At 39.0% G+C, this 25,698-nt stretch overlaps 1 protein-coding gene across 24 annotated transcripts in view; it reads left to right on the top strand.

Moving 5' to 3' along the window:
* Positions 1–20,331, top strand: part of ADGRL2 (adhesion G protein-coupled receptor L2) — a 194,649-nt gene extending 174,318 nt beyond the window's left edge. For 4 of the 24 annotated variants that reach the window (XM_034779316.1, XM_034779311.1, XM_034779314.1 and 1 more), the window contains 8 exons: positions 5,166–5,257; positions 6,133–6,177; positions 6,471–6,497; positions 7,163–7,331; positions 11,169–11,297; positions 11,705–11,801; positions 14,862–14,990; positions 18,253–20,331. In XM_034779316.1, the coding sequence (XP_034635207.1) occupies positions 5,166–5,257; positions 6,133–6,177; positions 6,471–6,497; positions 7,163–7,331; positions 11,169–11,297; positions 11,705–11,801; positions 14,862–14,990; positions 18,253–19,007 (1,443 nt within the window). In that variant the 3' untranslated portion in view covers positions 19,008–20,331. Of the gene's footprint in view, positions 1–5,165; positions 5,258–6,132; positions 6,178–6,470; positions 6,498–7,162; positions 7,332–11,168; positions 11,298–11,704; positions 11,802–14,861; positions 14,991–15,218; positions 15,301–15,821; positions 15,874–17,521; positions 17,574–18,252 lie in introns of all 24 variants that reach the window. The other 20 variants (XM_034779319.1, XM_034779317.1, XM_034779320.1 and 17 more) reach the window with 13 other exon arrangements.
* Positions 20,332–25,698: the final 5,367 nt, after the last annotated feature.

Genomic DNA, 25,698 nt, shown 5'->3' with positions numbered 1-25,698 from the left:
ATTTTAATAAATATTGAGAAGATATTTGGTACCATTAGTCTCGATTCTGAAATGATATCCATACAGGCAAAGCCTGCCTGAAGTCCTGTTGCCCTATTAGAACATTGTGTGGGCTCAGGGGTAGGGACTTGACTGCTTGGCTATCATTGGAGGACAAGATCCTTACTCTATAAATATAGGCTTTTATTTTTCCACATTTTAGATGCCTAACTGGCAATTAGACTTCTCATGTTCAAAGAATCATAGGGTGAAATCCTGCCAGTTTTCCTCGAGTGCTGGTCCCTATGGGTATTCACTGTGGGAGTGCGTGCACTGGAAACTCTTCAATAGTAGTGTCCATTGGTCTGTTCATTGGCCGTTCACCTCCTCATACTCTCAACAAAGTGGTAAGGGATGACATGGACCTACTGCCTCAACTACTCACAGCCTGGGACCGAACTCTCCTGTGTTTGTAGCCTGCTAGCTTGCTTGAATCTCTAACTAATAAAACTGTAAATAGTTTATTATTGTTAATAGTATTTTGTTAGTGAGTAGTCTCACAGTTACCGAGGGGGAACCCTGGCCCCTATTAGCTAATTTTCCCAACACTCAGGACACTTATGCCTAAGGTCCCACGCTTAAAGTCTTACCTTGTTCACCCGTGGGACTTACCAGTAAGTGACCTGCATCAGAACTGCCTCTACTGCACTGAGGATTCATACATCCCATCAAAGTGAGAGATCTCCTTTTCCCCTTGCACTAGGCAGTCTCAGGGGTTCAGACTCTGCAGGAACCAGATGAAGCATTCTGTGAGACTTTGATCAGATTGACCTCCTGCTCTCGCCTCATTGACTGGAGCCTAACAGGCTCAGGGACTCTGCAAAATGGAAGCACGAAGAAGACAAGGAGAAATACACTCATAAGAAGGCAAACAAGTTGGCTCATAAGTCCTCAAAGAAGGGAGCTGCATTTTCCCTCGGGACTGCATGAGACTCCATGCCACAGAGGGGGTGCTCTTGGAGTTCACTGGGTGCACAAGCCAGCTCTGACAGTGCTGGTAGCTTCCAGTGCTCCAAAATTGTCCTCAAAGGGGTGTAAGGAAAGTAAGAAAGTGCTCACCATCTGCCCTGGCTTGCACTGACAGATCAAATACCAATGACTTCTTCCAATTCTCTGATCAGAACTCAGGACGCCCTTCTCAAGGATCATCAGGACCCTGCTTTCCAGGGAATACCTCTAGCCGCATTGCCAGAAGACAATTGGTACTGATGGCTCCCCCTTTGAGTTGTATGACTCTTACTCTGTGGAAGTATAGAAGTTGGTAGTGCCAGTTCCACCAATGGTCTTCACACACGAAGTCAACCTGAATAGAGCTACCAAAGTCTCATCCCAGGACTCATATAGAACAGTCAGGCAATTAATGGGACCTGACCCCATCCCTGTGAACCCACCTACTGGCCATACTGGAGCACTTGAGACCCTTACTATCGAGTCCCAGACTTTGAACACCGAGGGCACAGATTTCATCAGAAATCACCTCCAGTGCTAGAGCCTGAGCCCTCTCTAGGGCAGGCAAAAGAACAAAGCAGATGGTACCTCTGAATCTGCCAAGGGCTTCTTTTTCATCTGTGGACAAGTGATGATACCAGTCTCCCCCTCCTCAAGATGATTACAAGCGGTAATAGGAACTTCTCTGGAGGAATACTGAAACCCCCCAGATCTCACTGGAAGAGGTTCAGGATCCTCCCTTCTCCCCACATGGTCATGGACATTCTCTTGTCAGTGGCACCCTCTGAAGTGGCACTTCCTATGAACGAGGCTGTTTTGGAGCCAGCTAAGGACACCTCAGCCACATGGGCCCCTACCCCAAACAGAACTGAAAAGAAGTATGTTGTTCCCCCTAAGGAGGCAGAATATTTGTTCTCTTACCCAAACCAGAACTCTCTGGTTGTCTAAGCTGTCACAGAGCAAAGTGATTAACCAGTCAAGGGTCATTCCTTCAGATAAGGATGCCAGAAAGAACTTTTCTTCAGCCAGTCTACTTTTCCATATCAAGAACTACTGGATGCTTATGTCAAAATACAACGTCATGAACTACAACAAGAGTTGACCAATATATTACCTTAGTAATGCAGGCCCCAGTTCCAGGCTATTCTGGAAATCTAATGGCCAGGTCATCCCTTCAGCTGTCATTGGACATAGCGGACACAGTTTCCTGTGATGTCAGTAGTTGAGGCAGGTTTCTTGGCTGCAGCCATTGGGGTTCCCCAGAAAGGTTCAGGTGTTGGTAGAAGATCTCCCCATTGAGGTTAACAAGCCTTCAGCAAGAAAACCAGTGAGTCACTTCACTCACTCCAAGACTCTCATGCCACTCTCCATTCCTTGGAGAATATGCGCCCCACCCCTTGCAGAAAATATTCTAACGTGCTGCAGCATACATTCCAACCAGTCACATGGCCATTCTACCAGAGGCCCTCTGAGCCACCAAGAAAGCACCATAGAGTACTGTGCGGCAGACACACCACTCCACTATCGTCCCTTGTCCAGATCCAACTGCCTAATTCAGTTAGGGGCTGGAGAGGCCATAATTAGGGAAAGGGCTTTTTCTCCAAACAATTCCTGATCCCCAAAAAGAAAGGGAGCTGCAGACTCATCTTGGACCTCAGGCATCGGAATGTCTTCATCTACCACATAAAATTCAGGATGATTACCCTAGTTGCTCTAATCCCCTCCCTGAACAAAGGAGACTGATCTGCAACTCTTGATTTAAGATGTTTATTTTCATAAAGACATTCCCGCAGCACAGGCATCCTGCATTTTTGGGTGACTATAGAGACTAAACCCAGTACACGATGTTCCCCTTTGGTCTTGGAGTGGCCCCAAGGGTTTTTACAAAGCTATGCACTTTCGCCCCAGCAACTCTGAAGTATATTTCCCTATCTATACAGATTGTTCATAACGAGAACCTCAGCATTCATCTCAGTCTTCAGACAACAGTCTGGTCCTGCATGGTAGCACGCAGCTATGTGTGCTTTATCCAGGCTACATTTGTACAGTATCCAGGCTTGGCTGAAAAAGGTCTACCTTTCAAACAGGGATTCCTTGGACAAGAGAGTCTCAGTTCCTTATAGCATCTGGACACCTCTTACCTGGGGGGAGAAGGACATTGTTTGTGTGATGGTTCCCTTTGCTCCCTCCCTTCCCACAAAGGCACTCATTATAGACGTGTCTCTACGAGGCAGGGGAGTGCACCTGGACAACTACATAGGTCAAGGTTCCTGGACTGTCAGGTACCAGACCATCTAGGCACAACTACTGTCCTGCTCCCTAATTAACTGCGCTGCTAGGCAATCTTAGAATTCTGAGTGGGCACAGCCTCTGATTGGCTGCTAGTGTAGCAGTCTTTCTTATAAGCTTGGCCCCCACAGCAGTTTAGTGGCTGCTCAACACATACCACATCCACAGCTGTACTTGCCCTTGTTCCAGCCTGCTTCCCGTCCCTGCTCCTGCTTTCCTCCAGCTGTTGCTCCCCTCTGGCTTCAGACTTCCCCCAGCTCTGCCTCTGGCTTACAAGTCTGGTTGATCCTCCAGTTTTGGCATTCGGCTTCTGTCTCACTGGTACTGACTCTCAGCTCATTTCCTGGACTCTGCCCACCCTGGCACCCACTTCAAAATGATATACCAAACTCTTACCTTCACCACTAGGCCTGACCACCCATGGCCTGGTCGGCACATTCCACATCAACCTTCCTGGACTGCAGGTGGCCACAAGGTGTGCAAACAATTCTGATCCACTCGTGCCCAGGTCAGGGTGGACAACATCTATGTATAAATGAACAGAGGGGAGTGAGGTCTGTACCACTCTGGAGGGAGGCTATCCAGCTTTGAAATTGGTGCATCCACCATCAAATCATCCTCACTGAAGTGCACATACCAGGAACGATGAAATTCTGAGCAGAAAGCCTCAGCGGGTATTTTCACAAGGATCACAAGTGGGAACTCCACATCTGTGGTACAGCGGATAGTTTGTCAGTGGGTATTCCCCTCATGGGACCTCTTTGCCACCCAGGGAAACAAGAAGTGCCCAGCCTTGAGACACACAGGGGCACAACTCCAGAGGTGATGCCTTCCTAGTGCAGTGGTCAGACTTATTGATATATTCCTTCCCTGTCATCCCCTTCCTACCGCACATATTCTGAAACATCAAGTTGGACAAGGCAATACTGACTTTAATAATACCATGGTGGCCATGACAGTCCTGCTGTACCATGGCTCTGCAGATGGCCTCCCGCCAGTACATTTACCTACTGCCATCTCCAAACCTATTGTCACAGAATGGAGTCAGGACCAGCCATCCCAATCCAGCATCCCTCCATCTGGGAGCCTGGATTTTGGATGGAGGATGGAGTTAAAGAGATCCTGTTCAGAGGAAGTCCAATCCATCAATCTCAATAGCTGGAAACCCTCTTCATGAAAGTGTGAGACTGCCACATGGAAGCAATTCTCCTTGTGGTGTCCATATCCAGACAATAAAATGGATGGAGAAAGTAGAGTGTGCTACACAATGGTTTAAATTAGGTGCCCTTGTTGTGTCTTCTAAGTTTTTCATTTGTTACAGTGGAACAATTTTTAAAAATTGTTTTCCAGACAAGAGTAGTACCCGTGAAAGCAAGAAGGAATGAAGAAGGGTAGGTGTAGAAGGGATGGAACTAGTGAGAGGAGGAAAGGGCTCAAGGGAGAAGGAAGGATGGAGTGGTGGCAAGTGGGAAGAAGAATGATAGCAACAAAGACAAAAATGAGGTGCAAAACATGGGGGGACAAATGGGTGAAACAGGAGCAGGTAAGGCGGAGATTAGTGTAACTTTAGGTACTGATGTCCAATAGGGCAGAATTAAACCGAAAATGTAAAATTTAGACCAACAGGTTAAATATGGCAGATGCAGGTTGTATGAGAAGGTAGTGACTTTTGGTGCGGCTAGATTTTGGGTAAAATTGAGACTTTGAAAATGTTACCCTTTGTCCACATTTGAACCAGCATCTTAGGGGTGAAACACTCCAAATAGCATTACCAGTCACCTAAATATACTTGAAAATAAACCGAGAGGGTTTTTTTTAAGTCAATAACATCCTAATTACTCAACCTGTTACTTAAAGTAGTTTAATTTCTTTCTTATCTGTTTTGACAGCTGAATCTTATCTTCCTGGTGATCACATTGTGCAAAATGGTGAAGCACTCAAACACTCTGAAACCAGACTCTAGCAGGTTGGAAAACATTAAGTAAGTGCTTTGTGTTCAAGTATGAGAACTATGATTATTTTCTGATTACTGAACTGATTGAAAGCTACTCTCCATTAGGAACACATGGCTTTGTCTCCCAGCAACAACAAATGTCAGTTAGAAAGAAACAGTACCAATCCTGCTTTCCTTACATTGTTACCATAATGTCACAGGCATTGGTCAAAATTAGATCATTTCGGCCTGCAGTTAGTGCCAAGAAATTATTTCAGTATCTTTACAGAAATTCTATAGCAAAGTGACAATTTCATTTGCATTTAAAATGTAGTTCAAAATGATGTTCCTATTTGCATGGCTGATATGATTATGTTAAGTTTGTTTTGTTAAATAGCGTTTTTATTTTAGGGATTCTGAGCAGTTTTCATTTGTAATCCAGTTCTCCCAAGAGAAATGACTCCATTACTATTGTTAACTTACAGATTATCTGTTGTTTTCATGCTAATTGAACAAATGTTTACTTTATATTGGTGCTGTATTTCAGTATCCCTTTTGGAGAGTAATGCAAGTGTTACGTAATTAATAAGAATCTTACAGCTGTGATAGTCTTGTAATAGTCTTTTAGTGTATTCTCTTTAGTGTTTTTTTTTTCCCCCAAACTGAAGGCTGTTGCTATAAACTCTTTGAAGGGATGGTGTAATTTAGAACATTAAGGGTTGGTTGTGAAAAGGTCCTACAAATTTGTTTTCAATACTGAAAATGGCCAAGATAGGTTTACATTAAGGCTAACATTGCAAACCAGATGCTATAGATAGGTCAGTATCAGCTTCATTGCATGTTGCATGAGGAGAGAGAGCGCTAATCTTTAGCATCTCTCTCTTTTCTTCCTTTTCCTCTTTCTGTCTTCTCATCCACACCAGTAATTACCGTGTTTGTGATGGCTACTATAATACGGACTTACCTGGGTAAGATAGAACCCTACATTAACAAATTCCTAGCATGATATTTTTAATTTTACAAACTCCGTCAATATTGTGGATCACCCTTAATTTTAATTAACTAGTTTGGAATTATCTAATTTGCTAAAGTATTTTTAACTATTTTATGCCTTTATGATTTTAAATTGCTTGCCTCTGCACTTTGAATTTCCTAATTTTGACTAATTTTTATATAAAATACAAAAATGCTTTCATATTAATTTCTGTTACAATTCTGTCTAATAATTTTGTTTCTCTTTTCTGCTTATAATGCTTTCTAGCTATGAAGATAATAAACCATTTATCAAGTAAGATCATTAGTTAGATGTGGAATGCACTGACTAAAATCCCTTTCCCCTTCATTCTGTGCTGTTCTCTGTCCTTTTTCCTTAAACTAGTCATGTTGGAATCTCTCTCAAAGACTTTAGTTTGTGGATGTATCCATATTTTTGTCACATTTCAGCAAGGCTCCTTCATGTGGAAGTTAGATCACTTAGCTTTAGTTTAGCTGAGTTTACCAGAATATTAAAGCTTTAGGCTCTAGGTTTTTACTCTGCTGTTTAACTTTTGTGTATTTGTTACATTATTTGGTGACACATGGAAGCACCACTCTTCAAATATAGGGCTCGGTTAGTGGTTAAGCTAGACTTATCAATCTCCTTTGTAAAAATACAGATAAAGCAGTATTTAGCTGGGGGTTGTGCTACACCTCTGCATTTTAAAATAGTTTTGACATCTTGTGCAGTTCTTGAATAAAAAAAAGGTCATATCTACTGTTGCTGTTTCCACTGGAGACTGAAAGTACCAAATGGAATTGTTCTTTCTTTTAATAGAGGAAAGGTTAAAGCCAAGGATTTTTTGCATTTGAATGTGAACCTAGTAAAAGTCAACTGCAGCAACTGAAATGTTAATATTGGAGTTGGCGGTATGCATTTTTATCAGCAGTGTTACTAAAATTAATTTTCTTTTACAGGTCCTGGGTCTTGGGTGCATTTGCTCTCCTGTGTCTTCTTGGCCTAACATGGTCATTTGGCCTGCTGTTTATCAACGAGGAGACGGTTGTGATGACATATCTCTTCACAGTATTTAATGCTTTCCAGGGAATGTTTATTTTCATCTTTCATTGTGCCCTTCAAAAGAAAGTAAGTTACTGAAAACAAACACACATGGTTTATACCTCTTCAGTAGCCTAATATTTTTAGAAAAGAAATAGCAATGAAGAAAAATGGGAGATAGAGTGTAATTTCAGGGAAGGCCTGTCTTCTAGTGTTAGATCAATAGCAGGGAACTGGGAATCAGAAACCATTGGTGCAGTTTCCAGTAAGTAACTTGCTGTGTGCTCTTAGACAAGTCATTTAACGACTCTGTGACTCATGTAAGTGTACACTGGGTATTAATAGTTCAGAGATGTTGCAAGGCTTAGTTAATGTTTCTTAAAGTGGTCTGAGAATCTTGGATGAAAGTTACTATAGGTAACTTCCCGCAGCTCCCATTGGTCGGGAACGGCAAACCATGGCCACTGGGAGCTGCGGGTGGCCATGCAAATGTAAAAAAACTGTCTGGTAGCCCACCAGCGGATTACCCTGATGGGCTGCAGGTTGTCCACCACTGAGTTAAGGCATCAAACAATGGCTGTTCAACCTTCCAGTCACTTACAATGTCAATGGGTTTGGCTACACTGGAAATGAAGGTGTGGTTGCAATGTAGGTAGGCATAGCCATACTAGTTTAATCTAGTTATTGTGGGTAACAGTGGCAGTGAAGACACATTGGCACAGACTCTGGTGTGGGCCAGCAACCTGAGTACGTACCCAGAGTCCCCAACAGGCCTGGACTGGGGAAGTTAGTCCTTGCTGAATGCTGCGCCACCACTTCCTCACTACCAATGTTAGCCATGGCAGCTAAATTAAAGCTAGTTGGGTATGCCTACTCATGCTGCAATCAGAGCCTCATTTTCAGTTTAGATGTGTCTCAAGCTGCAGGAGATCACTTCTGGGGTTGAGGGAGTAGTGTACCCTCTATATCGGTGAAAGGTCCTTGCCTTCTCTCTTGAGAGGTGCCAAGTAGTAGCAGTGGTGATGGGTGAGGGTTGCAGTGTGGATAACTGTTCATTTCAGAATCAACTGAGACCCCAAAATTAATGCTGAACACCAACAGATGGTAGAAAAATGTGGTCATTAGTGGTAGGTAGTATGTGAGGTGGAAGGGTGTTTTCCAAAGTTGACAATTTTTGTATTTTAAAAAATGTTGACTGGCCCAAAGACTGTGGAGTGGGCTCACTTGTAAATTCATGTAAACTACTGACCCTGGGGCAAGAGTCCATGTGTCAGCCTACAGGTTTAAAGCTGAATATCCTTTTAACAATATCCTGAGCTGCCCCATGTTTGTGTGGTTATTGTATATGTATTACTCTAGCAAAAAAATGGCAACTGTACCAAAGAGCTTACAATCTGCGTCAGAGTCGTATACCAAATGAGGGTAAAAAGGACATGGTAATAAAGGGAGTGGGGGGGAGAGGTGTAAAATGAAAAATTATAGTCATTATCTTCTCTTAAATGTAACCATTTTGAAATAATTTTAGCAAATTTACAATAGACGTTTAGCCACTAGATATTTTAACCAATTTACATTTTGGAACTTGTAATCATTAGCTCCTGTTACATGTACCTCACGGGACTTAATTAACTCAATGCTTGTAAAGTGGTTTGTGACCCTTAGATGAAAAGGGTGCTAAGTGCAAAGTATCATTCTTGTGATTTAAATTGTGCATGCTCACCATTTAACTTTGTGTGTTTCTTAATTCCATGCAAACTGTTATAACATGTTTTAGGAAGAGAGCCAGAATAAAAAGAGAAATTTTTATCAAGTTGGCTACAGCACATCATTACACATTCAGAAAGGGAAAACCATAGAGATGGGATTGAATATAGAAAAGAGGGAAAATTGTAAACATAGTAAAGATGCAAATAATTTCTAAATTAGGATATCTTAAAATTTTGCCTTTTTAACCACTTTTAACCACTTATATAGGATTTGAAAACCAAAGACACATTGCTGTTTTATTTTCTACTATCATGCATTGTTTCTATATTAAGTGGAGTCAAGCAATGTTAAAGTGCCAGTCAAGTATGAAAAAACTTAATCTAGATCAAGAAGATTTATACCTGAAAGAATGCTAAGGCTACCATTTAAGGTTTAAAAGTTTCAGTGCCTTTCACTGGATATCATCATCCTGTCCCTGTCTGCATCGCTAATGTAGTCTTTTTATTCTGTTATTACTAGTTGGTCACTAAATTGAACAGAGATACAGAATTGTGGAAGAGAAAACTATTATGTTTCCAGTCCTGACACGATGATAGTGCTGTTACTTCCATCAGTTTCGAACAGGCTGTAATTTAGAAATAATGACAGTAGAATGTGCAGTACTGACAGATAATATACATTCACAGCAATATAGGCATTAGGCAAAACCAGCCCTGGAGTGTGGTATTTGGGTAAAATACAACTTTGATTGCTATTGTCCCTGTTATAGTATTTCAGAGCATTTAATATCCGTTAACGTTCAGAAATACATTTTCCTTAGGTGTTATTCATTTAATGATACAGAACTTTACATTTTCATGAACTTACCCCATTCTAATTATGTATCTGTGATTATATTTTTGTATGGTATAGATGAGTTCATTTAAAATACATACAGTGTACCTTTCCTTTACAAAATATGTAAGTTGGTATCTCTGTATAAAATTCAAGCTTTGACTAAAAAACTGATTTTTAAGTTGAGTAGTCAAATTTGCATCCTGCTCATGCTTTTATAAAAGCATCACGGTAAAACTATGTACTCTATGAATAAAAGACTTGGGGTTTTGAAAGCAAAGCCTGAGTTCTGTGAAAAAAACCTTATTAATTTGTAATGGATTTTCAGTACTACATACTTTTCTCACACAATCTCGCTCTCTCATTTTCACGTACATTCACAGGACAGATAAACTTTTCAGAAGTGTCTAGGTGACTGTGGAGCCCAAGTTCCATTTTGAAAAGAAAGTTGGGAAATTAGGAGCCTTAGCAGCCAGCTGACTTTGGAAAAGTCCTGGTGGATAAAATTTTCAGAAACATGTCTTTTACTGATCCATGCAGTGCTGCCAGGATATGTGCATGCTATAAGAATTACTTAGAACCAGTTGTCAGTGAACACATTTTAGGGAAAGAACTACTCTGTAAAATAGTTCTGATGACTTTAATATTAATAAACATCAATACATCTAATTATGAAGACGTTCATATAGAAACAGAAGGTAACTAATCATAGGCCAAATTTTGATATTATTACTCAGCTTTTCTTAATCTTTATTCAGACAAAAATCTCATTTAAAACAATTGAAGTTTCAGAGTTCAAACTTCCTGGAGTCAGCAAACATACATAGCAACAAAGATTGTAATTCTTGTGTCTTGACAGTAGTTCTATTGAGTTACCTCATGGCCTGGATTCTACAATCCAAAACTTGGCACTGAAACATTAATGCAGTCTTCACTGACGTGGTTTCCATTCTGCATAGATTAGGGCAGTTTTCAAAAACTGGACTCAATATTTTTGCACTAAAAACTAAAGACTGGAAGTCTGAAGAGGAAAAAATACAAACCTAATCAGTTTATCAAAGAATGTTTGTTTATTCCTGCACAAAACAGTCATTCCATTAAAAAGAAAATACTCACAGAACTGTGCAAAATCGCAGATGTGCAGTAACCTGGTTTACATATATTGATCTATGATAGGAGGCCTTTTTAAATAACTGTAAATAACTTGAATTACAAGCTAGTCAGCTGCATTGAAATGAGGAAAATTTTGAATTTGTGTGTCTCCCATAAAGGAATTTGTTTAAAATTCATTAATAGACAATGGTTGGTCACATCCTTATCTCAAGAGAGATATTTATTGTGCATCTATTTTTTTTTTTAAATATCCCAATTGTTCATCTACAGGTACGTAAGGAATATGGCAAGTGCTTCCGACATTCCTATTGCTGTGGTGGACTACCAACTGAGAGCCCCCACAATTCAGTGAAAGCATCGACAACAAGAACTAGCGCTCGCTATTCCTCTGGCACTCAGGTAACAAAGACTTTGACAGCATCTTCTAATTAACCTTATTTACAAAAGCCTACTGAGACATGTTCCATTCATATGCACTAACTGTCTTCTCATTATAATGATCTAGGTGGCAATACATGGTTTTGTATTGTAGAATTGATTTCTTTTTAAACATTTCCTTTCAGTTTGTTCTTATGCAAACATCCTCTTTTTATTTTTTTATGGAACTGGCAAGGATACCATCATGTTTTATCTAATTGGAATTTAGTAGACTAGACTTTTCATAACAAAGGAGCCATTTAGTTTAGAAATTATTTAGTTTAGAGCAAGAAGCAATGTAGATGCTTCACATGATGACAGATGAAAGGGAGAAAATCTGTTTGTGCCCTAAAATACAATGTTTATGTCTCACTGCTTTACGTTAACAGAGTCGTATAAGAAGGATGTGGAACGACACTGTGAGAAAACAATCTGAATCTTCCTTTATCTCAGGTGACATCAACAGCACTTCAACACTTAATCAAGGTCAGTCACTGGGAACATTTCAATTTTAGATGACTTAGATTTAATAGTATTTGACAGATAAGAGTTGAAACAAATTTGTGTTGGAAAAAAATCTCTCGAACACATGCTCTCTAAAATTACAGCCTTTCACGAGCACATTTTAAAATCTTGTTCACTCAACTTGCCCATTCACTATAGAAATTGACTTTCTCTATTTATGGGAAATGTTTTTTAATAAGTTTCATCAATAATTTAGCTTAAAAGCAAGAACATAATTTTAAAACTTTACTAACCTTTATAGGTTAAATCTGAAACAGAAATACAAGTCAGTAACATTTTTAATTCATATTTGAGACTATGATTTTTAGACTCAGAAATGTTCCCAGTGAAATCAAATTGACACCATTTCTATGCAAAAGATATGTAAAGATTTTTTTCAGTAAAGTTTTTATCCTTTCTGTGACCACATTGCATTTGCCATGTGTAATGGCCCCAAAAATACACAGCCACATAAGCTAGACTTGCAGGCTTCTGATGGCCACAAATTTATTAATCATTTTAACTTGAATTGAAGGTTATCCAGCATATCTAGTTCATACTAGATGTATGTAACATTTATGAAGGCCCCAAACACATGCTCATGCCCATGGCCATCCAAAACTAGAAGAGTTCTAGCCACAATCGCCACCAGTCTTTTCTCCCCTCACCAAACTTTCTGCCAAGGAGCCACTAATGGAGGTAGGGCTGTTTTGTATTAAAGCTGAATGCAACAGCCTGTCACTATGCCCCTTTCCCCCATCTATGCCCTAGCTTTAACTTTTCTCAACTCTGCACCCACATTGTGAGAAAGGGGTATATGAACCTGACCTCGCTGCAACAGACTCCTGCTAAATTGGCAAAATTTAAAAAGACAGTAGCAAAACTACTATTAGTTCTACCAAATTTAGCAACCCCTATAGATGCTGCTCAGTTCCAGTGAAAATCCTGAGGAACCATAATCAATAAGCCCCTTTACCTTCAACCCACAAACTAAGCATTAGTCCTAACTGCTGAACCTTGAAAATGAGGAAGGCAAAAAACAAGCCACCACCAATGACTAGGATGCTGCTTAGGGTAAAATTACGTCATGACCCCAAATAGAACAGTAGGCTAAACTCAGTGAACTGCCATCCACCTGAATCTTTACATCTACTCTAGAATCTGGTGAACTAAAATTAACCAATTGTTGGGCAGTAGAAGAGGAGTTTGCTGCTGCTGGGAAGAGGTATGTCCTGCATGGGCCAGCAGAAGCCAGCCTGGGACCTCACCTGTCTTTGAAGCCCATCAGTCCCCAGACTTGTTCTGCCTATGCCATGGCCAGGGGCAACGTGGAGTTGAGGCCTAACAGCCATACCACTAGGCAATAGGCAGAAGGTCTTTTCAAGGGAAGATACCATGACTAAATGAACCCCTTTTCCTTGTGCTAGCCTGCCAAGCTTAGAAAAGGGTTTTTAGTTACAATATCACCATTAGAATGACACAAATCTAAACAAGCTGATTTTCTAATTAACGTGGGCTTGGGGTGGGTGGGTTTAAATGAAGCTTTAGGCTAAAATTGACAGAAAATATGGAAAGGTTACTTACCTTACGCAGTAACTGGTGTTCTTTGAGATAAACCCCCTGTGGGTGCTCCACTTCGAACACTACTCGAAGAACTACTGTTGGTAAACTGTAAGCTAGTAATTCAAGCTAAAAGTAAAACATATGGGAGAAGATGTAATATAGTGTAATATGGAAATGCACTGGAATTAGTATTTCTCATTGTGTCCAAATAGCAACTTTTACAAGTTAGGGTAAAAAGCAATCTAATTGTTAACTAAATTAAACCACTGTCAAATAAAATTAGCATAATCTGTCAATAAAAGAATTCTCTGAACTCCAGGAATTTCTGCTACCTAGAATAAAATATCTCTAGTAGGATAATGGCATTAATATTTAAAATATAATATCTTTAGCTATTGCCTGAATGAGAATCTAATAAATTTAAATATAGTATGAAAATGTAGATGGCTTTTCAGCTCTCTTTGGACATGTAATGTATTCAGATAACATTAGTCCTGATGCAGTTGTGCAACTCAATACAACATAAGTTGAATTTTACCTTAATGAGATGTTTAAAATCATGTTTTCAATCAAAGGTTTTAGCATAATTTTTCTTCATTATTCTGACTAGTTTCCCTACTAATTTAAAAACTAGAAGTCACACAGCCAAATTAACTGGTTTTCAAACATTTAGTTTTTCACAAATTATGCTGAAACTTTGTCTAATAAATAACTTGAAATCTTGTGTAAACAGTGATGCATTGAAGTTGAAAATTAGTAAAATATCTGTTCATATGATCATGTCATGTTTTATTTTATCTTGCTAAGCCAATTGGTAGAGAAATTTAGACATTTAAAAATTTATTTTTAAAACCTGGCAGATATTGTCGCAGCATGAATCTGTCCCAAAAGAACATATGAATGGTTTAATTTCTTAAAGCAAAACATTTTGCTTTCTCCTCAGCATGTGTGCTTTTGCATTATACTAAGATAGGCTTGTTGCAGTTTGTCATTCCTTGTATTTCTTTGAAGAAAGTTATTTCCTTCCCCCTCCCCTCTGCTTTTCGAAGGTTAGTCATAACCCAGATGTTTTCTTAAGGAATTGTCCAACATCTCTAAATTAATAAAATTTGGATTTTTGAGTTCTGGACCACAGTGTTCAAGGTTCTTGATTAAGCTGTAGCATCTTTAAATAGAATATGGATCCCTATGCATTTAACTGCTATTCTTCTTTAATGTTATTTTTATAGAAAACAGTAAATGTCATTCTCAGCAGGTGTTTACTTTGGGGATTTGGACAGCACCTGTGAATTACTGAAATTTAACTAAGTTTTCTCTCTCCTCCTTCAAATTAGTAGTTCAAATACATTCAGAAATTTTCAGCCGAATTACATTTGACAAGTTCTACATGACTCATGATGAATAAAAAAAATACGTTATAGAAACTGTCAAGAATAAAATAAAAGAACTGATGTCTCTTTTTCTGTTTCTTTGCTTTAGGAATGACTGGCAATTACCTACTAACAAACCCTCTTCTTCGACCACACGGCACTAACAACCCCTATAACACACTGCTCGCTGAAACAGTTGTATGTAATGCCCCTTCAGCTCCCGTGTTTAACTCACCAGGTGTGCTTATACTTACTGAAAAGAAAATCGCTTTTCTTTAGTCTGAGTCCTTTCTTTTTGCTAGCTAGAAACTCAAGTTGCAATATCCTAATCCTGCATTCTGAATTTCTGTCAGTTTAAGAAATACTTACAGTGTTGCCAATGCCAAGCTTGTAAAACTGCACTATATTATAGTAATGCCTTTGCCATAATAGTATTTACCAATAATTATCCATGTTTTTAACACAGGTGGCATAAATCTTAATATACTATTACAGGACTGACACCACATGGTCCGAGAGCCCATCTTCAAGATATATATCACTTAGAGGTATCATGTCTATGCAATATAAGCTTCAGTTGACTCAAAATCTTGCCGAGAAAAACCTGCGTGTGGAGTTGATTTAGATAATAAAACAGTGCGAGGCATCTTGACACACTTTTGGATACCCTGGTGTAGAAAATTGCATCCAGCATCAAATATAAGCCAAACTATAGTATAGTGCAGCTTTATGTTAGTTGATTTCTTTAGGAGAAACTTTAGGTTATAATTAGAACAGTTTAGTTCTCTGGGACTAAGGGTGTCATCACTAACCTAACTTTTGTTGTGATATTATTCAAATATTTTTCTTAATTGCAGAACAATTAATAAATTAATATATATCTAGTAGTTACAGTTTTGATGAGTCAAATAATTATCTCTAGTGTAATTAAAATGCTGTGTTAAAACTTTGACAATATGGAGAACATAAAACCTTGTTTCTGTTTTTTATTTCAAATTTCTTTTTTAACTGAACTGCAGTTTCTATTTTCATTCTCTTGTTTTCTTACTTTCCTTATGCTTTCCTCTAGCAACCTACAGAGAGACAAGTATGGGAGTAAAACTTAACTTTGCCTATCAAATGTAAATTTTTTCAGCATGGTTTTTAATGGGCACAATTAAAACATAACTAGTGGTCATGAAGTAGACTCAGCGGGCAAGTGGTTCACAATTTGCAACTGAAATGTTTCCACATTCAAACAGTACTTCTGTAGTGCTTTTTGGAAAATAACACAAGGTCTGTAGCAAACCCTATTGGTAAATGAGGATACGCAATGCTGAAATAATTTGCTGTTTAAAACCAAAGCAATGTCAAGCAAAAATGCTTAATAATTTACTTACATTTCTACATTCCCACAGTAATCTTGCTACAGGCTATGGAAAGATTTCAAGTGAATTACCTGATGATGGGCAACAAAACTTGCCTCCTCAAATCAGTCAAAATGTATTCTAGAGTGCTTAACTCTGCAGTATATCACAGAACTCTCACTTTGGGTTATCAAATACGTTTTGGTATCTGCTTAGCAGAGCACAGAGAACAAAATTATAAAAATAAATCACTTTCATTAGGGAAATTAATGCCAGCATGCGGTCCATGTGTTGCCTCACTCTTATAAATGCCATATGTTCTGTGCAGCTAGGATCTTGAAACATATATGAAGTTACAAAGCTATGAAGTTGTTTAATCAAAGCTTAAAGAGGCCTTTCAAACAACCATCATCACTTTGTCTAATTCGGTACACATGGCAGGCTGGAATAGCACAATACAAAATTACTTGCAAGTTTTTCAAAAGGAGAATTTAGCTCAAAATTAGTATTCTGCTACCAAAACAATCTCATGACAAAAACATATCACTTTCATTTTTAAAAAAAATTCAGAAAAAACTTGCATTTTCCAGACTACGCTGCAGCTTTAAGTGTGGAACAAAGGCAAAACAAGAAAATCTGTAATCTTTTTCAAACAAAAGTTTTTTTCCTATGCTCCTCCAAGCCTTGCATATAATGCAGCAGCCTCACAGTGATCAGTTTCATTCCAATAACATCACTTCATTCTTTCTTTATTTCCAGTCATATTTGTAGTTAAAGTGACTTTCTAGGAATTCACTAACAAACAATCTAACTTTCAATGGTACAGGCTTTTCAGTTTCTTTCAAAACTCTTGTTTTTCTTTGCCTGGGAAGCATTGTGATTTCGTAGTTTACATGTCTTTGTGTCTATAGAAAACACATTTCTTTAATGCAAAAAAATTGCCACCATAAGATTCCAATTTTTTTCCTTAAACTTCTTTTCATATCTCCAGCAGACTTACCCAATCTGTCATTCCTCCAGCAGTTAAAAGATGTCAGCCATGGCTGATTTCCTCCTCCCATTCCACAGTTAATATTTATTCTTTGGTTTAATTTCTGTGACCCATGCTTACAGAAATTCCTAACATTTCTGCATTTGAACTGCATGCCCATGGTGTCTGTGGGCCTAAGTCTTAATTGACTATACTGGTTCATTCAGTGCTGTCACTGTGACTGATGCAGACTGCAGGCGAACTTTGACCTTTAGAAGCCCGAGGCCATTGCTGGCAGACAGAATATTAGTGCAAAAATTACATTAAGTGGGAAAAAAGCTATTATTGCTAGTAATCTAATTTGCTGAACCCTTGCTCTGACTAAGTTGCTGAGAAGCTTAGTAATTCTTCATCATGTTACAATAAATCATTTTACTTTCTTTTATATATCAGCTACTCTTAGGCCAGATAGCCTGAGCAGACAGACATGATGTGAGTTGTCAAAGTGAGTCATTCCACCTGCTGTCTATCGTGTTGTTGGATGGTGCTTGTGGGCCTAGTCCCTTTAGTGTGAAAGTTGGCTGTCCTTGTTTAACATAAATTCTTTGTATTTGTCCATTTTTTCATTCTTTTCTTTACTTCATCTCCAGAAAAAAAAGGAACGGTTAGAACTGTTGTTAAAGTAGTTGCTTGCCAGTTATGTGGGTTTATGTTATACATTTACCTTCAGTTTTGTATGTGGCCTAATTCCTTTTTAATTTAGTGTCGTTTAGGACAAATTCTGTTAATTTTATTTTTCTAATCATGGTGTTGTACTTTAAAATGTAAATGTTTACAAATGAATTGCTTTGCATTACATATGCAAGGGCATGGAGTGAACAGTTCCTTGTGGAAGAGTCATAAAACTGGTACTAAATTATGAAATCAGAATCCCAGAGTTCCCCCTAAATTTCTAAATTAAAATCCAATTCCACCCCATGGGAAATCAGTATTATTTTTTAAATACATCTTTCCTATAAGGTGTGCAACTGTTTACAGTTGGGAATGTTCAATAACCTAACTTTTCTCAAGTCTTACTTCCAAGTACAACTTTGTCCTGAACTACATTAAAGAGTTTTATACAAAAAGAAGAAAAGTAAAAAGAGTGCCAGCGAGTAACCCAAACTGTCCCCTTTCTATTTCAGGACATTCACTGAACAATGCCAGGGATACAAGTGCCATGGATACTCTACCGCTAAATGGTAATTTCAACAACAGCTACTCATTGCGCAATGGAGATTATAATGACAGTGTGCAAGTTGTAGACTGTGGACTAAGCCTGAATGATACTGCTTTTGAAAAAATGATCATTTCAGAATTAGTGCACAACAACCTGCGGGGCAGCAGCAAGAACCACAACCTGGAGCGCACACTCCCAGCCAAAGCTGTGATTGGCGGGAGCAGTAGCGAAGATGATGCAATTGTGGCGGATGCTTCATCTTTGATGCACAGCGACAACCCAGGACTGGAGCTTCACCATAAGGAACTTGAGGCACCACTCATTCCCCAACGGACTCACTCGCTTCTGTACCAGCCACAGAAGAAAGTGAAGACTGAAGGAACTGACAGCTACGTCTCACAGCTGACAGCTGAGGCTGAAGACCACCTACAATCCCCCAACAGAGACTCTCTTTACACAAGCATGCCCAATCTTAGAGACTCTCCTTATCCAGAGAGCAGCCCTGATGTTGAAGAAGATCTCTCTCCCTCCAGGAGGAGTGAGAATGAAGACATTTACTACAAAAGCATGCCAAATCTTGGAGCTGGCCATCAGCTTCAGATGTACTATCAAATCAGCAGGGGCAATAGTGATGGCTATATAATTCCCATTAACAAAGAAGGATGTATCCCAGAAGGAGATGTTAGGGAAGGACAAATGCAACTAGTGACAAGCCTTTAATAGTGTAGCAAAGAAATACTAAAGGCCACATACAAGTATTAAAAAGACTTTATTGGCCCAACACAGGCTCCCTCATATCTGCTCAAAGAGACTATTCTGTTCACCCTGTGGTTCTCCGGTGTAAAGGGGATGACTGGACCTTGCAGTTCTGTGAATTTTTATAAAACAAAAACTTTGTATATACACAGAGTATACTAAAATGAATTATTTGTTACAAAGAGAAGAGATACCAACAAGGTATTTTAAGATATCTTCTGCTGCTGAGTTTAACAAAATTGTGAAACAAACAAACAGACGAAAACTTTCCAGCCATTTTACTGCAGCAGTTTGTGAACTATATTTGTAAATATGGCTGCACCCTCCCCCCCCTCTTTTTTTGGGTAGGCCTGCATTGTATTATATACAAGACGTAGGCTCTAAAATCCTGTGGGACAAATTTACTGTACCTTATTATTCCTGACAAGACTTTCAAAAGCAGGAGAGAGAGATTCTGCATCAGTTTGCAGTTCACTGCAAATCTTTTCCATTAAGGCAAAGATTGAAAACATGTCTAACCACTAGCAATCAAGCCACAGGCCTTATTTCATATATTTCCTCAACTGTACAATGAACTGTTCTCGTGAAAGATGGCTAAAGAAATTATATTTTGTTCTATTGCTAGGGTAAAAAAATACATTTGTGTCCAACTGAAATATAATTATTAAAAATAATTTTAAAGAGTTTGAAGAAAATATTGTGAAGAGCTCTTGGTTGCACATATGTTATAAGCTGTTTTTCTTACACTTTGTTCATAGTACTGTAGTATGTTTAAAATCCAAGTTCTACCTGTTTTCACTTATTTTTCACTGTAAACAGTGTTCTGCTTTGAGAAATTAATTTTTATTCTTATGTTTGACTTTTTTTTATTGCCAAAAAAAAAAAAAATTCCAAGGGGAAATTTCTCTTAGAAGCCAGTTATGCCATGCCTTGCACAAATTTGGTAAAATCTAGCCAAGATTGTAAATCAATTCCCTGTTCATTCTTTACCCAGGGTGGGATGGGAGGGCTAATGGGGACACTGGACACTTCTCTCAAACTTTCTGGTGAACAAAAGGTGCCTGTCCTTTTAAAAATAAAATAAAACAAATATTACTCCTCCATATTCCTTCTGCCTATATTTAGTAATTTATTTTATGATAAAGATCTAATGAAATGTAAATTGTTTCAGCAAAATTCTGCTTTTTTTCATCCCTTTGTGTAAAACTGTTAACGAGCCCATCACTAATAACCAATGTAAAGTTTAACACCTGTTTGACAGTAAATAAATGTGAATTTTTTTCCAAAATAGGTAAAATGTGAATTATGTATGAATTGTAATTGGTGTGAATTTTCTTTGACCCAGCTGTATTCTACTTCGAACTACTCCCTTACATTTCACTATTTAAATATAAAAGAATACAATAGGAGCTGCGTATATGTTTCTACTGAATAGAGGTCATCATTGCTACTTGGCATTCTACTCACAGTCACATATGATCAAAGTCAGAGACATGAGCTCCATTAGGAAATTGTACTGTAATCTCATACATTTACATTAGATTTTTTTTAAATAGGACTCTCTATTTTACATTATTTTTAATTTCAGTACAATCACATTTTGGGCAACTGGTTATGTGTTTATAATTAAAGATGAAGATAATGCCTTGCAATGGAAAACGTGTTTAATAAGCAGCATTTATGTAGCAGTGTAAAATCAAACAATCAATGCACCCTTTTGAGATGGGTAAATAAATATTATCCACATTTTACCAGATGGGAAAATTGAGGCAGACAGCTGATGTCTTGACAAGGCAATACAGTAAGTCAATGATAGAGCTGGGATTTAGAAATCTGAATTTCCTGCTTCCCAAACCTCTTCATTTCTCCAGACCATGCTGTTTCTGAGTTGCCTGTGGTTTTATGAGATACTAAAAATGCAAAGCATATTGTGATTTCTGTGTATCCAAACAATATTCTGATAAACCCTAACTACCTAAATAGCTCAGAGGACTTACCTGGACTTACCTGGATTTTGGAAAAACAGAATTTCAGAAAAATTAAATTACACTTTTGGAGGACATTTCTGAATTTTGACTAATCTGAATGCCAGCTAACGGGGATTCAGATAATCAGAGTTTACCTGTATTCTAACTAGCATTTTCTGTGACATAGCAACAATTGATAATGAAGATAAAAGCCATATTTACATAATGTCCAACTGGTAATCCTGCCAACAGGTTTGTTAATGCTCAAGGCTGTAGTTTTTATAGTGTGTTCCCTGGAGGTAAGTGGTCTTTTTCATCAGAGGCTGACGTCTATTTTCCGTATATGTCACAAAAATTGAACTCTGAGAAATAAGGATGTGTCCTGAGCCAGGATTTACACCAGATTCCTTTGGATCAAAATGATTCCCCAGGGTCATCCTGCAAACTTGGAAACGTATTTATTGACTTCTACCTAGAAAATCATGGATTTGAAAATGCTGTATGTATATATTATACATTCACTAATTTTAGATTCTTGCAACACTTATTCATATGAGTAATCCCTGGTCTTATGAGACGCCTCATTGTCTTCAGTTGGAGTACCTAGTTGAGCAAGGTCTGCAAGATCATGGCCTTAAAACATACATATTAAAAGAATGTTCAAGTGATGTGTGTGTATAAAACCAAGGACATTTAATTGAAATACTGTCAATGCCTATGGATAATGAAATGCATTAAGGAAGTGCTTTAAGAGTATACCCTGTTATGGCCAGATATTGTAAAGAATTATTGGTTTTATTAATATCTTTGCACAGTCTTACTGTTTTTTTAATATATGATTTTTCTAGTGAATATCCTCAAGCAGCTATTTTTTCTGGAGTAGTTCTACTGAAAGCAATGAAGAATGGCCCCATGTAATTACATAGCTGACTTTTGGGGGAGGTCTTGCTTTACATCTCATGGCCTACAGCCATACCATCTTGAATTGTGAACCCTTATCTCACAAACTAAGCAGAGTTGGGTGAAAGGATTGGATCTAAGAATTCCAAAGATAATCAAGCAACAGAGGGTCCTGTGGCACCTTAGAGACTAACAGAAGTATTGGGAGCATAAGCTTTCGTGGGTAAGAACCTCACTTCTTCAGATGCAAGTAATGGAAATCTCCAGAGGCAGGTATAAATCATTACGTGCATCTGAAGAAGTGAGGTTCTTACCCACGAAAGCTTATGCTCCCAATATTTCTGTTAGTCTCTAAGGTGCCACAGGACCCTCTGTTGCTTTTTACACATTCAGACTAACACACTACCCCTCTGAAAGATAATCAAGTTCTGCTGGAACAGGTGTTGGGGATTCAAGAAGTAGCAGTCTTTTCTTGGAGTCGGTACTTAATCAATTCCCACAGTAATGCCATGAACACACTGTTGTTGAAGGTGCCATCTTTCAGATGAGCTGTAAATCTGCTTGTGATCATTAGAGATCCCCTGGCCTTTGTGGTGTTAACCCCAGTGTCTTGACCAAATTCCTTCGTAGGCAATTTCAGTCTGGCTACATGAATTCCCTCAGCAATTTAAATGAGATTCAGTATTCTTTTTCATAGATTCTAGGACTGGAAGGGACCTTGAGAGGTCATTGAGTCCAGTCCCCTGCCCTCATGGCAGGACCAAATACTGTCTAGACCATCCCTGTTAGACATTTATCTAACCTAATCTTAAATATCTCCAGAGATGGAGATTCCACAACCTCCCTAGGCAATTTATTCCAGTGTTTAACCACCCTGACAGTTAGGAACTTTTTCCTAATGTCCAACCTAGACTCCCTTGCTGCAGTTTAAGCCCATTGCTTCTTGTTCTATCCTTAGAGGCTAAGGTGAACAAGTTTTCTCCCTCCTCCTTATGACACCCTTTTAGATACCTGAAAACTGCTATCATGTCCCCTCACAGTCTTCTCTTTTCAAAACTAAACAAACCCAATTCTTTCAGCCTTCCTTCATAGGTCATTTTCTCAAGACCTTTAATCATTCTTGTTGCTCTTCTCTGGACCCTCTCCAATTTCTCCACATCTTTCTTGAAATGCGGTGCCCAGAACTGGACACAATACTCCAGTTGAGGCCTAACCAGCGCAGAGTAGAGCGGAAGAATGACTTCTTGTGTCTTGCTCACAACACACCTGTTAATACATCCCAGAATCACGTTTGCTTTTTTTGCAACAACATCCCACTGTTGACTCATATTTAGCTTGTGGTCCACTATACCCCTAAATCCCTTTCTGCCATACTTCTTCCTAGACAGTCTCTTCCCATTCTGTATGTGTGAAACTGATTTTTCCTTCCAAGTGGAGCACTTTGCCTTTATCTTTGTTAAACTTCATCCTGTTTACCTCAGACCATTTCTCCAATTTGTCCAGATAATTTTGAATTATGACCCTGTCCTCCAAAGCAGTTGCAATCCCTCCCAGTTTGGTATCATCTGCAAACTTAATAAGCGTACTTTCTATGCCAATATCTAAGTCGTTAATGAAGATATTGAACAGAGCCGGTCCCAAAACAGATCCCTGCGGAACCCCACTTGTTATGCCTTTCCAGCAGGATTGGGAACCATTAATAACAACTCTCTGAGTACGGTTATCCAGCCAGTTATGCACCCACCTTATAGTAGCTTCATCTAAATTGTATTTGCCTAGTTTATCGATAAGAATATCATGCGAGACCGTATCAAATGCCTTACTAAAGTCTAGGTATACCACATCCACAGCTTCTCTCTTATGCACAAGGCTCGTTATCCTATCAAAGAAAGCTATCAGATTGGTTTGACACGATTTGTTCTTTACAAATCCATGCTGGCTATTCCCCATCACCTTACCACCTTCCAAGTGTTTGCAGATGATTTCCTTAATTACTTGCTCCATTATCTTCCCTGGCACAGAAGTTAAACTAACTGGTCTGTAATTTCCTGGGTTGTTTTTATTTCCCTTTTTATAGATGGGCACTATATTTGCCCTTTTCCAGTCTTCTGGAATCTCTCCCGTCTCCCATGATTTTCCAAAGATAATAGCTAGAGGCTCAGATACCTCTTCTATTAGCTCCTTGAATATTCTAGGATGCATTTCATCAGGCCCTGGTGACTTGCAGGCAGCTAACTTTTCTAAGTGATTTTTAACTTGTTCTTTTTTTATTTTATCTGCTAAACCTACCCCCTTCCCATTAGCATTCACTAGGTTGGGCATTCCTTCAGACTTCTCTGTGAAGACTGAAACAAAGTAGTCATTAACATCTCTGCCATTTCCAAATTTCCTGTTACTGTTTCTCCCTCTTCTCTGAGCAGTGGGCCTACCCTGTCTTTGGTCTTCCTCTTGCTTCTAATGTATTGATTAAAAAGTCTTCTTGTTTCCCTTTATTCCCGTAGCTAGTTTGAGCTCATTTTTTGCCTTTGCCTTTCTAATCTTGCCCCTGCATTCCTGTGTTGTTTGCCTATATTCATCCTTTGTAATCTGTCCCAGTTTCCATTTTTTATACGAGTCCTTTTTATTTTTTAGATCATGCAAGATCTCATGGTTAAGCCAAGGTGGTCTTTTGCCACATTTTCTATCTTTCCTAATCAGCAGAATAGCTTGCTTTTGGGCCCTTAATAGTGTCCCTTTGAAAAACTGCCAACTCTCCTCAGTTGTTTTTCCCCTCAGTCTTGATTCCCATGGGACCTTACCTATCAGCTCTCTGAGTTTACCAAAACCCTCCTTCCTGAAATCCATTGTCTCTATTTTGTTGTACTCTCTTCTACCCTTCCTTAGAATTGCAAACTCTATGATTTCATGATCACTTTCACCCAAGCTGCCTTCTACTTTCAAATTCTCAGTGAGTTCCTCTCTATTTGTTAAAATCAAGTCTAGAACAGCTTCCCGCCCGCCCCCCCAGTAGCTTTTTCAACCTTCTGAAATAAAAAGTTGTCTGTAATGCAGTCCAAGAACTTATTGAATAGTCTGTGCCCCACTGTGTTATTTTCCCAACATATATCTGGATAGTTGAAGTCCCCCATCACCACCAAATCTTGGACTTTGGATGATTTTGTTAGTTGTTTAAAAAAAGCCTCATCCACCTCTTCCACCTGGTTAGGTGACCTGTAGTAGACTCCTAGCGTGACATCACCCTTGTTTTTTACCCCTTTTAGCCTAACCCAGAGACTCTCAACACTTCCGTCTCCTATGTCCATCTCCCACCAAGTTTCAGTGATGCCAACAATGTCATAGTTGTATTTATTTATTAGCACTTCCAGTTCTTCCTGCTTATTCCCCATACTTCTCGCATTTGTATATAGGCATCTAAGATACTGGGTCGATCTTGCCTCCCAGTTTTCCCTGACCCTCCTTTCTCTCTGCCATTATAGCCCACACTCCCTCTTGTTTCCGACCCATCTCCCAGGTCTCCATGTTCCCCACTTACCTGTGGGCTTTGGTCACCTGTCCCCATCGAACCTAGTTTAAAGCCCTCCTCACTAGGTTAGCCAGTCTGTGTCCAAATAGGGTCTTTCCCCTGCTCGAAAGGTGAACGCCATCTCTGCCTAGCAGTCCTTCCTTGAATAGCATCCTGTGGTCGAGGAAGCCAAAGCCCTCCTGGCGACACCATCTTCGCAGCCAGGCATTCACCTCCATGATGTATCTGTCTCTGCCCGGGCCCCTACCTTTGACAGGAAGAATCA

This window comes from Trachemys scripta, chromosome 8 (genome assembly GCF_013100865.1).
Source record: "Trachemys scripta elegans isolate TJP31775 chromosome 8, CAS_Tse_1.0, whole genome shotgun sequence".
Classification (NCBI taxonomy): domain Eukaryota; kingdom Metazoa; phylum Chordata; order Testudines; family Emydidae; genus Trachemys; species Trachemys scripta.
Note: the sequence above shows the minus strand (reverse complement) of the source record. Positions and strands in the feature narration are given on the sequence as shown.